Below are 13,438 nucleotides of genomic sequence, written 5' to 3'. Positions count from 1 at the left end.
AAAAAAAAAAAAAAGTGTATTTCTTTAACAAGTATTTCATTGCACAACTGTTTTGAGGTAAGCAATTTCCTTTCCTGGATCAGAAACTACATTGCTATTTAAATAAATGGAATTATTAGAAGCCATAGGCACTTATTTTATTTACTCCTACACCTAGAATGGTTTAAAAATAAACATTATAACAAATTGGACATCGCTGTGAAACATACGTAAATTGCCCTTTTATAACCTGCACAAACTTCATTATAATTTTCAGGCAATGTTCCTACGCAATTTTGCAAAGAAAGCACGCACTATGGCTTATCCTTTATAGAGAATTTTATAATTTAAACATAAACTTATACATTATATTCTCTGATGAGAAACTGGGATCTTACATACATTTTTTTTTTTATTAAATCATAACTGTATACAATGATATGATTATGGGGCATCATACACTCACTTCATAAACCATTTGACACATTTTTATCACAGTGGTTAACATAGCCTTTCCGGCGTTATCTCAGTTACTGTGCCAAAACATTTACATTCTACATTTACCAAGTTTCGCAAATACCCCTGTAATATGCACCACAGGTGTGATCCCTCCGATTCCCCTCCCTCTACCCACCCCCCCCTTTCCCACTTCTCCCTATTGTTAAGTTGTAGCTGGGTTATAGCTTTCATGTGAGAGTCCCAAATTAGTTTCATAGTAGGGCTGTGTACATTGGGTATTTTTTCTTCCATTCTTGGGATACTTTACTAAGAAGAATATGTTCCAGCTCCATCCATGTAAACATGAAAGAGGTAAAGTCTCCATCTTTCTTTAAGGCTGCATAATATTCCATGGTGTACATATACCACAATTTATTAATCCATTCGTGGATCGATGGGCACTTGGGCTTTTTCCATGACTTAGCTATTATGAATTGGGCTGCAATAAACATTCTGGTACAAATATCTTTGTTATGTTGTGATTTTTGGTCTTCTGGGTATATGCCCAGCAGAGGAATTACAGGATTGAATGGCAGATCTATTTTTAGATCTCTGAGTGTTCTCCATATATCTTTCCAAAAGGAATGAATTAATTTGCATTCCCACCAGCAGTGTAGAAGTGTTCCCTTTTCTCCGCATCCACGCCAACATCTCTGGTCTTGAGATTTTGTGATATAGGCTAGTCTCATTGGAGTTAGATGATATCTCAAAGTAGTTTTGATTTGCATTTCTCTGATGATTAAAGATGATGAGCATTTTTTCATATGTCTGAAGGCCGTGCGCCTGTCTTCTTCAGAGAAGTTTCTCTTCAAATCCCTTGCCCAGCCTGCGATGGGATCCCTTGTTTTTTTCTTGCTGATGCGTTTGAGTTCTCTGTGGATTCTGGTTATTAAACCTTTGTCAGAGATATACCCTGCAAATATCTTTCTGAGGGCTGTCTGCTTGCTCTGCTTACTGTGTTCTTAGCTGTGCAGAAGCTTTTTAGTTTGATCAGGTCCCAGTAGTGTATTTTTGAAGCTGCTTCAATTGCCCGGGGGGTTCTCCTCATGAAATACTCACCCAGACCAATTTCTTCAAGGGTTTTCCCTGCATTCTCCTCTAGTATTTTTATAGTTTCATGTCTTAAGTTTAAATCTTTAATCCAATGAGAGTCTATCTTCGTTAATGGTGAAAGGTGTGGGTCCAATTTCAGTCTTCTGCAGGTTGCCAGCCAGTTCACCCAGCACCATTTGTTAAATAGGGAATCTTTTCCCCACTGAATGTTTTTAATTGGCTTGTCAAAAATCAAATAGCGGTAAGTAGCTGGATTCATCTCTTGGTTCTCTATTCTGTTCCAGATATCTACTTCTCTGTTTTTGTGCCAATACCATGCTGTTTTGATCACTATCGATTTGTAGTAAAGTCTGAGGTCTGGTAGTGTGATTCCTCCTGTTTTGTTTTTATTTCTGAGTAATGTCTTGGCTATTCGAGGTTTTTTCTGATTCCATATAAAACGAAGTAATGTTTTTTCAAGATCTTTAAAATATGACAGTGGAGCTTTAATAGGGAGTGCGTTGAAATTATATATTGCTTTGGGTAGTATGGACATTTTGATAATGTTGATTCTTCCTAGCCATGAGCATGGTATGTTTTTCCATTTGTTAACATTTTCAGCTATTTCTTTTCTTAGAGTTTCATAGTTCTCTTTATAGAGATCTTTCACGTCTTTTGTTAGGTAAATTCCCAAATATTTCATCTTCTTTGGCGCAACTGTGAATGGGATAGAGTCCTTAACTGCTTTTTCAATTTGACTGTTGTTGGTGTATATAAAGGCTACCGATTTATGAATGTTGATTTTGTAACCTGAGACGCTGCTGTATTCCTTGATCACTTCTAGGAGTTTTGTAGTAGAGTCCCTAGTGTTTTCCAGATACACAATCATATCATCTGGGAAGAGCGAGAGTTTGATCTCTTCTGACCCTATATGGATACCCTTGATCGCCTTTTCTTCCCTAATTGCGGTGGCTAAAACTTCCATTACAATGTTGAAAAGCAATGGAGACAATGGGCAGCCTTGTCTGGTTCCTGATCTGAGTGGAAATAATTCCAATTTAACTCCATTCAATATGATATTGGCTGTGGGTTTGCTGTAGATAGCCTCTATCAGTTTAAGAAAAGTCCCTTCTAGACCAATTTTCTTGAGTGTTCTGATCATGAAGGGATGCTGGATATTATCAAAAGCTTTTTCTGCATCAATTGAGAGAATCATATGGTCTTTGTTTTTTAATTTGTTTATGTGCTGAATTACATTTATAGATTTACGTATATTGAACCAGCCTTGAGACCCTGGGATAAAACCAACTTGGTCATGATGTATAATTTGTTTGATGTGTTGCTGGATTCTGTTTGTTAGGATCTTGTTGAATATTTTTGCATCTATATTCATTAGTGATATTGGTCTATAATTTTCTTTTCTTGTTGGGTCTTTTCCTGGTTTGGGGATCAGGGTGATGTTTGCTTCATAGAACGTGTTGGGTAGTCTTCCTTCTTTTTCTACATTTTGGAACAGGTTGAGTAATATAGGTACTAATTCCTCTTTAAAGGTTTGGTAGAATTCTGACGTGAAACCATCTGGTCCCGGGCTTTTCTTTTTAGGGAGGTTTTGTATAGTTGATGCTATTTCTGAACTTGATATGGGTCTGTTCAACATTTCCACTTGATTCTGGTTAAGTCTTGGAAGGTGGCGTGCTTCCAAGTATCGGTCTATTTCCTTCAGATTTTCATATTTCTGAGAATAAAGTTTCTTGTAATATTCATTAAGGATTTTTTGGATTTCTGATGAGTCTGTGGTTATTTCGTCTTTGTTGTTTCTGATTGATGATATTAGGGATTTTACTCTTTTTTTCCTGATTAGATTGGCCAGAGGTTTATCTATTTTATTGACCTTTTCAAAAGACCAGCTTTTTGATTTATTGATCTGTTGTATTATTCTTTTGTTTTCAATTTCATTTAATTCTGCTCTAATTTTGGTTATTTCTTTTCTTCTACTGGGTTTGGGGTTGGAATGTTCTTCCTTTTCCAGTTGCGTGAGATGTCCCATTAAGTTGTTAACTTCCTCTCTTTCCGTTCTCTTGAGGAAGGCTTGCAGTGCTATAAATTTCCCTCTTAGAACTGCCTTTGCAGTGTCCCAGAGGTTCTGATAGTTTGTGTCTTCATTGTCATTTTGTTCCAAAAAATTGGTGATTTCTTTCTTAATCTCATCTCTGACCCAGCTATCATTCAGCATAAGGTTATTTAACTTCCATGTTTTTGTATGGGTATGCAGATTCCTGTTGTTACTCAATTCAAGTTTTATTCCATGATGGTCTGAGAAGATGCATGGAATAATTTCTATTCCTTTAAATTTACTGAGGTTAGACTTGTGACCTAAAATGTGATCAATTTTGGAGTAAGTTCCGTGGGCTGATGAGAAGTATGTGTATTCAGTTTTGTTGGGATGAAATGTTCTGTAGATGTCTGCTAAATCTAAATATTGGATGGTTAGGTTTAAATCTAAGATTTCTTTGCTCAGCTTCTTTCTGGAGGATCGATCCAACACTGCCAAGGGAGTGTTGAAATCTCCAATGATTATGGAGCTGGAGGAAATCAAGTTACTCATGTCTGTTAGAGTTTCTCTTATAAATTGAGGTGCATTCTGGTTGGGTGCATAGATATTAATAATTGAGATCTCGTCATACTGAGTATTACCCTTAACAAATATGAAGTGACCATTCTTGTCCTTCCTTGCTTTTGATGGTTTAAAGCCTATTGTATCTGCAAATAAAATTGCAACACCTGCTTTTTTCTGATTACCATTTGCCTGAAATATGGATGACCATCCTTTCACCCTGAGTCTGTATTTGTCTTTTAAGTTGAGATGTGACTCTTGTATGCAACAAATATCTGGCTTGAGTTTTTGTATCCAGTCAGCTAACCTATGCCTCTTTAGAGGACAGTTTAAGCCATTCACATTGATGGAGAGTATTGATAAGTCTGGTGGAATTTTGGGTGTCGAGTTTTTCAAAGGTCCAGTGGACATTTTTAATCCTTTCGCCAGTGTGGAAGTTGGAGTTTGATCCGAAGTTTCTGGGTGATTTTACTTTTGTGGTATAGGATTGGGTTGGTCATTGTGGAGGATAGGTCTGAGAACATCCTGAAGAGCTGGTTTACTTATGGCAAATTTTTTCAACATATGAATGTCATTGAAGTATTTAATTTCTCCATCATAGATGAAACTCAATTTAGCTGGATACAAGATCCTGGGTTGAAAGTTTTTTTGCTTTAGGAGATTAAAAGTTGATGACCAGCCTCTTCTTGCTTGAAAAGTTTCAGCAGAGAGATCTGCAGTTATTCTAATATTCTTACCTTTGTACGTTATAGTTTTCTTTCGCCGGGTTGCTTTGAGATCTTCTCTTTCATGTTAACTTTAGTGAAGCTAATTATGATATGTCTGGGAGATGGCTTATTGGGGTTGAATCGTGCTGGGGTTCTGAAGCTGTCTGCTATCTGAATTTCAGATTCTCTGGGCATGTCTGGAAAATTTTCTTTCATAATTTCATGTAGAAGGGCCTCTGTGCCCTTGGCAGCCACTTCATCGTTCTCCGGAATTCCTATAACCCTTACATTGTTTTTTTTCGAATTATCTGAGAGTTCTCTGAGTGAGTGATCCGTTTTTGCTCTCCATTTCTCTTCCTCTTTGAGAGATTGGGAGCGTTCGAAGACTTTATCTTCAATGTCAGAAATCCTTTCTTCTGCTTGCTCCATTCTGTTTCTGAGGGATTCTACTGTATTTTTCATATCTTTGAGGGCTGTAAGTTCTTGTTTCAGTGTGTCTAAGTCTTTGGTGGTTTTGTCTTTAAATTCGTTAAATTCTTGAGACAATTTTTGAATTTCTCCTCGAATTCCTAATTCCATTTTATTGATCTTGTCTGCAAACCAAATTCTGAATTCGACTTCTGACATCTCAGCCAGTTGTTTATGAATGGGATCTTCAATCACATCTGCCGTATCTTTTCTTGGGGGGGTTGATCTATTCTGGTTATTCATGTTACCAGAGTTTTTCCACTGATTCCGCCCCATGGTTTACTCCCTTTGGTTTTTCCCCTGGGGTTTTATCGAGGGCCCGTACAGTGTTGTGGCCTGAGAAACTGGGGCCCTGTCTGGTGTGGTGGAGCAAAGTGGTTCTGTCTTGTTTTCAGCTGGTTTTGTTCGATCCTATTGCAACTTCTACTCTGGCTTGAAGTCTCAGCTGTGTGGAAAAATCAGCAATTAAGTCACCCCGCCTGCCCACCTCTGGCCCCAGTTGGAAAAGGAGAATCAAACCTTCCTACAATCGCACACCCAGGGCACCGCCTGAAGAGTCCTCAGTCTATTAGCCCAGTTCAAAAGGTCCGAATCAACTGTCTCAATCGGCACTTGTCTCGGGTGGAAGGGTTCAAGAGGTCTCTGGGAACTGGATCACAGCGGCCTGGTTACTCCTCTGACACAGTTCACCCCAATGCAGCGTGGAGTCAGGAGGAGCCACCCAGCAAATAGAGCAGTCTAGGAAGGTTGACGTCTCCTTCCCCACTTTGCCCCTCCGTCGGACCCAGTCACTGGTATGTCTGCAGATGGCTAACCCAGTTGCCTGCAGTGAACAGACACTCCAGGGATTTGCACCTGCCTGAATCGCAAGGAAGTCTGCCAGGCCCCCGCAGACTGCCGCTATCTAGCAGGAGGAGATGGGGCCTGACATCTTTGAGTGTTTGATACAGGTGATGGGAAGGAGGTGTTCACTCAGGCTTAGCCCCGTCCCTGATGGATGCTGCTAACAGAACAGAACAGAACAGACAACTTTGTGAGGTTCTGTCTCTGTTCCTGTCGTCGCCTACAGAAGACGGGCTGTTTTGAGTTCAAACGTCTTTGCTGCTGGAGAATTGCGTCTGAACACCTCTCTGGGTCGGCCCCACCCTGGAGGCTTCCGGGTTTGTGAGCCGTGTCACCGGTGGCCTCCTCTGGTTGCCCAGGGAGACAGGGGGTGTGGCCTCAGAATATCCAGAAGTGGGCGTTCTGCCGTTAAAGAAAAAACGGCTGTTGATCTACCTCCAGGGAACTGCTGCTCTGGTGTGGGCACTCAGGCGACCCTTTTCTTCTCTGTCCCGCGCCCCAGAGTCAGCACTGAGCGGCCGCAGTTTGTGCTGGGTTCACACCCCTTAAGAGATCCCCCAAGAATCAGAACTCTTGGGGGGTGGGCCCCCAGACCCCGATTGGGAGTGGGGCGGGGGGAAGCTAGAGTTTCATTCAGTTTTACGCAATACTACGGTCCGGGGAGGGCTCCTGCCCTGCACCGCAGGGAAGTGCCGCCAAGGCTTGATTTCCCCTCAGCAGAGTGCCCTCTCCTCGCTCACGTGTCCCAGAGTCAGCGCTGACCTGACGCAGCTCAGGCACTGTGCACTCCCCTCGAGAAATCACCCAAGGAGCCGAACTCCTGGGGGATAGGCCCTCAGACCCCGAGTGAGAGTAGGGGCTCTCAGCTCTCAGTGGGGAGGCTAGAGTCTTATTCAGTCTTGTGCCCGGGGAGGGTTGCTGCACTGCACCGCAGGGAAGTGCCGTGAGGTGTGACTCCCCCTCAGCCCGGTGCCCTCTCCTCACTCGCGCGCCTCAGAGTCAATGCTGACCAGTCGCAACTCGGGGACTGTCCACTCCCCTTGAGAAATCACCCAAGGATCCGAAGTCCTGGGGGACAGGCCTCCAGACCTCAGTGGGCGGGAGGGGAGCGCCGGGGATTCAGGGTTGCCGGCAAAGGATTCCCAAAGTTTTATTCAGCCCTATGTCCGGCAGGAGAACACCACGGCACCCCAGTAGGGGAGGTAGGTCCAGTTTTTAGAAGGTCTCTCCTGTGGAGTGTAGTGGGAGGGCCTTTAATTTCTGCCCGCTTGTTCAATTTTGGGGCTCTTGAGCCGGTCTCATGGGGGAGGGGGACTCCCGTCCGCTTGGTGGTGGATTTTGTACCTTTTGTTTGCGTCCTTGTGATCACAGCTTGCCTCAGCGGTGTTGATGTGCGTTCTTCAGCCTTCTCTCTTGGTGAGGCTCAAGTCCACCAGGATACTTACTAAATTCCTGTCCCTTAACTCTCCTTCTGGACGGGAGCCTTTGTTGAAAGCTGGCTTCAGTCCGCCATCTTGTCTCCCCCCTGGATCTTACATACATTGGTGCTATCGACAGGGCACAGAGTGAGAATTACTCTCATTTTACAAAGAAAATGAGATGTTCAGCATCACGATCCTGGGCTAGGTCACACCTCAGGTAAGTGATAGAACTGAATCAGAAGCCGGGGCAGGAAGACACCACCTGCAATGGTGTCTTCCTCCCAGAGCAAGGAGAGGAAAGTGCAGACTCAGACATCCTACTTTTAGAAAATTGGTCTCGCTAAGTCTTAGACTCTTTCTATGTAAAATGCAGATCATAAATGGTAGCCATCTCAAGGCTATGTGAGAACATAAGAAGATGGATTATCCAGGCAAAGCATCAGTGAAATGCCATTATAATCATTTCTAATTTTTAAAGCATAACTTCATCTTGATTTTAACTTAATCTGAACCAACAGTTGGGTTTATACCATGCAGATATAGTATTTTCTAACCTACTTATTCTTTCAATAAAAACTTTTCCTGAGTAATTGGTATTTGACAGTAGCCGATTTGAGGAAATTTAATTTTTCCCCCCACTGGACAGTTATCCTTATACAGAAAACAGTCTTAATGACATAATAGAGGGCCTCAGATCTTGAGGTCAGAGCAAGCTTCTGTTTTTTGTTTCCCCGCTCTTCCCTGCACCTTTGTCCTGAGGATAATTAGTGTGCTGGCCTTTGACAAGGCATGTCATGACTATTACTTGCAACTGTCAGCTGAGGTTTTGTAGCTATAACACTGTAAACAAGCTTCAGAGTCAAGAAATATCTTCAGAAAGTTTTCCTTCTTGTAGCCAAGCTAAGTATATTGTTGAAGATGATGAATAAATACTGTGATAACAATGGGAAACTTGTTGGAAGACTTGGGCATTAATGAAGCCATGTGTTCGTGAAGGGAGGATGCATTGTGATTGAGTTCTCATAACTAGCTTTTTCAGGAGACCCTGAATTTCATAAAATTCTATTTTTGCCTTTAATTGTAGTGAATAAATGCAAATGATTTAATGGAGCAATAAATCTTCAAATCAAAATTCGTCAGAAGGCAGTGTTCTAATTTTTATTCCAGAAAATAAGATCCATATTTTTATATCATGTAGAATATGTTGTGTGCTGTTTATGATCATGTAAGAATCTGTAACAAACGATGTATTATTCAAAGTTCAAATATAAACTCTCTCCCGGTATGTTAATACAGCCATTCAGTTCCTCTAAAATCACATATGAGCCAACACATAAGAGTTTTGAAAGAATTCTTGCTACTTCTCTATGTTGAATGAACAATTCTATTTAGAACTTAAGAACTGGAAATAAAATAAGCCATCAGTAAATACTACATGACAGTTACTCTGTGACCAACAGAAGCTGATGCAAAACTATTAAGTAAGATTCAGTGAATAAAGAATGTTATCAGATCACTTCAACCCTACGACTTGTGTTGAGAACTGGAACCTAACGCAGAGTCATACTTTGGGACCTTGGTGTCTTTGTTTCTTGCATGAGGACAGGAAAACATCTACCGTGCTCACTGGCTGGCCTGTACCAGCCCTGTGTCTGCCATGTGGGAGGCAGCTGACACAGATGTACTGATTGAGCGCATGAATGTAGGTGAGTCCTGGAACCACTGTACCACAAGGAAAATGTAATTACTACATTTAAAGAAAACACATGCAGACTCTTGAGACTCCTGGCAGATTTAAGTGAGTTTCAAATCTTACTAGAAATAGTTCTGCAAGTTACCATTTACAACCTGTTGACGCTAACATTATCCAAGTCAATCTTTAGTCCTTTGATTGTGTGAAATCAGCAGTGGAGAAGACGCTAATCCGGTTGACCTAATCTGTGGTCAAACTCAATTCCAATGGCTAAGGACAGACCTTTCCCAAGCAAAGACCTTTTCTAATGAAAAAGTCTTAGAGAAGGTAATATAGTAAACTCTACTGAAATGTAGATGGGTCCTTTAAGTTTAGAGTTGTAATTAGAAAGCGTGGCAACCTCTGACAATTTACTAGCCTTACAGACTATAAACTGGGAGCCTGGATACATGTCAGGAAGGAGAACTTAGATGGTCTAGAACCACCAGGAACTTCAGGTTTTAGTGAACAAAAGCTTAGAAGGAGTCAGAGGAATCCAAATTTGTGCGTGTATTCCTCAAAGCTGTGTCGTCTTACCTTGATTTTGCACCTCAAGAGCAAAGTTCTAATTCTACCTTATCCAGGGTAAATGGGTTATTGATGCAACTGACCTTTTCACATTTTTCTTTCAGGCCCTGCTGCAAAAAAGAAGTATGTCAGTTATAATAACCTGGTTATCTAACCTGTTCCATTCCATGGAACCATGGAGGATGAAGACCTTAGTTATTGCATCATCCAACCTGGCACAGGACTTTTTTGGTCCTACTCGCTTCCCATCACCGGAGGAGCTTCCCCACCGGAAGACCAATGTTAGAGGATCCAAGTGTCCTAAACAGCTGCTTTATGAGATATCCTTACTTTATCTTGGCTTAATAAGTCACTGGCATCAGCACTGCCAACTCGGCTGCAATTTTGGAACTTCCCTACCAAAGGGAGTGTTGAGACTCAAGTCCCACCCGGGCTCTTTCAGATGAACCCCTGAGAGCCACAGGACCTTTTTGGGGCTGACCTGTCTTTCTACGTATGTACTTCCGGGTTGCAAGGTTTTGAAATTTTCTGTACAGTTTGTGAGGACTTTTGCACTTTGCCATCTGATGTCGTACCTCGGTTCACTGTTTGTTTTCAAATGCCCTGTTTTCATAGAACCCTATTCTCTCAGACAGTGGAATATTCAGAAAACAATTAAAATAGTTGAAAGATCTCAGCAGACTGAACAAAATATACATCTGCACATGACTGTATAATTATAATTATAGTACCACTGCAAACCATGCTATTTTTTTTAAGACAAAAAAGATATTTAAAGACCAAAAACTGTGCTGAGAAAGAATGCCCCACCTATCTTTGGGATAGGATAGGTTACAGGAAAGGAAGATATTGGCTGAACTGAACAGAGGTCTTGATCCTTGGAATGCATGCCAGTAATGCGTTTTACAGTACCTGTTTATTTTGTTCAATATTTGTATTTGTGTTCTTTTTGTTTCTTTAATTAGGGTATATGGATATTTTGCAATAATTTCAATAATTATTAAGCTGTTTGAAGGAAGGAATAATGGCTTTTTCACGTCTGAGGTTTTGTTCATGCCCCTCTTTGACTGACCAGTGTGATAAGGACTTAAAAAAAAAAAAAGCATGTATGTTTTCTACTGTTTGTAATAAGTACTTTCGTTAATCTTGCTGCTTATGTGCCAATTTAGTGGGAAAAATACAAAAACAAAAAAAACCCTTGCTGAAAAATTCCCTCTTTCCATTCTATTTCGATTCTGTGATATTGTCCAAGAATGTATCAATAAAATACTTTGGTTAACTTTTTTATTTTCTGCAATAAATATTTTTAGTTGTTTTTCCCCTTTAGTTACAGTTTATTTCATAAAGTTCTAAGTTAGAGAAAGATGCAGACAGCCCCACTTGTTAGAGTAACATGCTCCAGTTTACAGCTATAGCTGTATCTGGAATGCATACTAAAAACCAGGAGATGCTACGCTGTCTCATAGAAAAGGAATTATCACAGTGTTCACGCATTTTTTTTCTTCATAATGGAAGTTGAGTCCTGACAACTCTGAGATATTTACTCAGTAAGTTATCTATCAAAAACAGAAAAGTTGTGAAAGGAAGGAGAAAGTAAAGAATAAGTTTTCACTTAAATAGTGTTATAGGGGCAATTTAGCGAAAAGATAAACATCTTTGAAAAATTTAACTAAAGTACACAAGTAAGGTGAGCTGCTGTATTTAATGCATTTGTCAAATAGAATGGTGGTCATGGTGTCAATGGCAAGATTAAGACTTAGGATTCTCAAAACTCAACAGTAGGGAATATACTCATGAATTAATTCACAACATCTTGAGCATCAGGAAAGACAAACGATTATTTACAGAAGGGAACCTTGGTTCTTAGCACTCAGATCTGAGCCCCAAACCCATAGTGTATTTAAGCGATCCATTTGGATCTAACAACTGATTTTCTGCTGTGACTCCCACCTTTGCCACATGCTGAACTCTTCCTACTGTCCCTCAGCTCCCTTGGCTTAAGCAATGTGTTTACAGAGACCAGAAGACTCATCTAATATCAGACTGAAGAAAATGCAATGTCTTGCCCAGTTTTCCCTGTCCTTTAAATACCCTTCACCAACAAACCTTGGAAATGCAAATCTAGAAGAAATGACTTAGGGGTTATCCACGTTTTTAAATTGTAGAGCCATATAAACTAGTGTAAAACCTGGCTCCCCTCCCTGCTAACTGTCCTTGGGGGAATTACATGAACATTCTGAATCCTCCATTTCTTAGTTAGAAAATGAGCTATTACTACTACATACCTGATAGGATTATGAAGGTTCCAAGACGAAACCCTTGCAAAGGACTTACCACAGTGCTCAACACGAGGTTACCTCTTCTTACACATTACCCATTATGGCCACCACTGCTACCACCACTAGAATCAGCATCATGGTGGCTGTTGTATTTTGTTTTAATAAAAATGTGTTTTGTGGCCAGGCACAGGGGCTCACACCTGTCATCCCAACACTGTAGGAGGCTCAGGCTGGAGGATTGCTTGAGCTCAGAAGTTTGAGGCTTGTCTGACTGAGAGTGAGACCCTGACTCATGAAAAAAATTGAACAACCCAGCCAGGCGCCATGCTAAGCACCTATAATCCCAGTGGCCTTGGAGGCTGAGGCAGCAGGATGCCCACAGCCCGAGTCTAAAGTTGCAGTGAGCTATGACGCCATTGCACTCAGCTCAGGGCATAGGGTGAGACTCTGATTTGACAAAAAAAAAAAAAAAAAAAATGTGTTTTGTGCTTTCATGTTCATGGAAGCAAAACCCATAAGGCAGGATGTAGTATATGAATAAGCCAGGCTGTGTTCTGGCCATGTGGTAGAAATAATTTCCTTCACAGAAGAGTTAATTAAGAGCTTTCCCAACTAAACACACAACAAAGAATGGGAGAGTAGTGAAAGCAATTCCATTTAGGATTGGAAGTAGCTACCTGAAAAGACCTTGGCTCTGCCTCTGGGTACCCAGATAATGATCACAATAATCACAGTGATGATGAAAATTAAAACCTCTATAACACTACAAGAAATTATTTATATTTATATATAATATTCTTGCTTAATATTATATACATTACAATTTATGCTTTGTATAAATATATATCAGTTTATTTAGTTCCCAAAATGGAGTTCTAATCATCATCAACAACCCTAGTTTCCAACTCAGTAGTGGAGGTACAGTGTTTCTACAGTCATAGAGAAGATATATAATGGAAAATCTGTATTAATAGAAAACATTATCAAATGCCCAGCAGCGGAGTGAGTGCCCACTCCCCTCCAGTCACCCAGGTCTCCTGCTCGTCTCCATCCAAATAGAGCATACCCCACTTCAAAATCTTAGAATGTTGCAATGCTCTTCCCTAACACATTCTTCCCACAAATACCCACATGACTCAATTTCCTCATTTATTTCCATGTTCTTCTTAAATATTATCAAGTCTGAGGTCTTTCCTGACCATTTGAAAAAGGGCAGTCCTCTACGCAGCAGCCCAATGAATCCATGAACCTGCTTTCTTTCCTTTACAACACTTGAGATTATACAGCCCTTTAGACTTGCTTTCTCATTTTTGTCATTTTCCTTCTGTGGTGGGATC

General features: G+C 40.7%; 1 protein-coding gene across 2 annotated transcripts in view; it reads left to right on the top strand.

The window, feature by feature from the left end:
* GRM7 (glutamate metabotropic receptor 7) overlaps positions 1-11,109 on the top strand; it is a 988,889-nt gene extending 977,780 nt beyond the window's left edge. Inside the window, exon 10 of one of the 2 annotated variants that reach the window (XM_053600338.1) lies at positions 9,927-11,109. In XM_053600338.1, the coding sequence (XP_053456313.1) occupies positions 9,927-9,976 (50 nt within the window). In that variant the 3' untranslated portion in view covers positions 9,977-11,109. The remainder of the gene's footprint in view (positions 1-9,926) is intronic. The other variant, XM_053600337.1, reaches the window with a different exon arrangement.
* The last annotated feature ends 2,329 nt before the right edge of the window (positions 11,110-13,438 follow it).

This window comes from Nycticebus coucang, chromosome 8 (assembly GCF_027406575.1).
Source record: "Nycticebus coucang isolate mNycCou1 chromosome 8, mNycCou1.pri, whole genome shotgun sequence".
In the NCBI taxonomy this organism is placed as follows: domain Eukaryota; kingdom Metazoa; phylum Chordata; class Mammalia; order Primates; family Lorisidae; genus Nycticebus; species Nycticebus coucang.
Note: the sequence above shows the minus strand (reverse complement) of the source record. Positions and strands in the feature narration are given on the sequence as shown.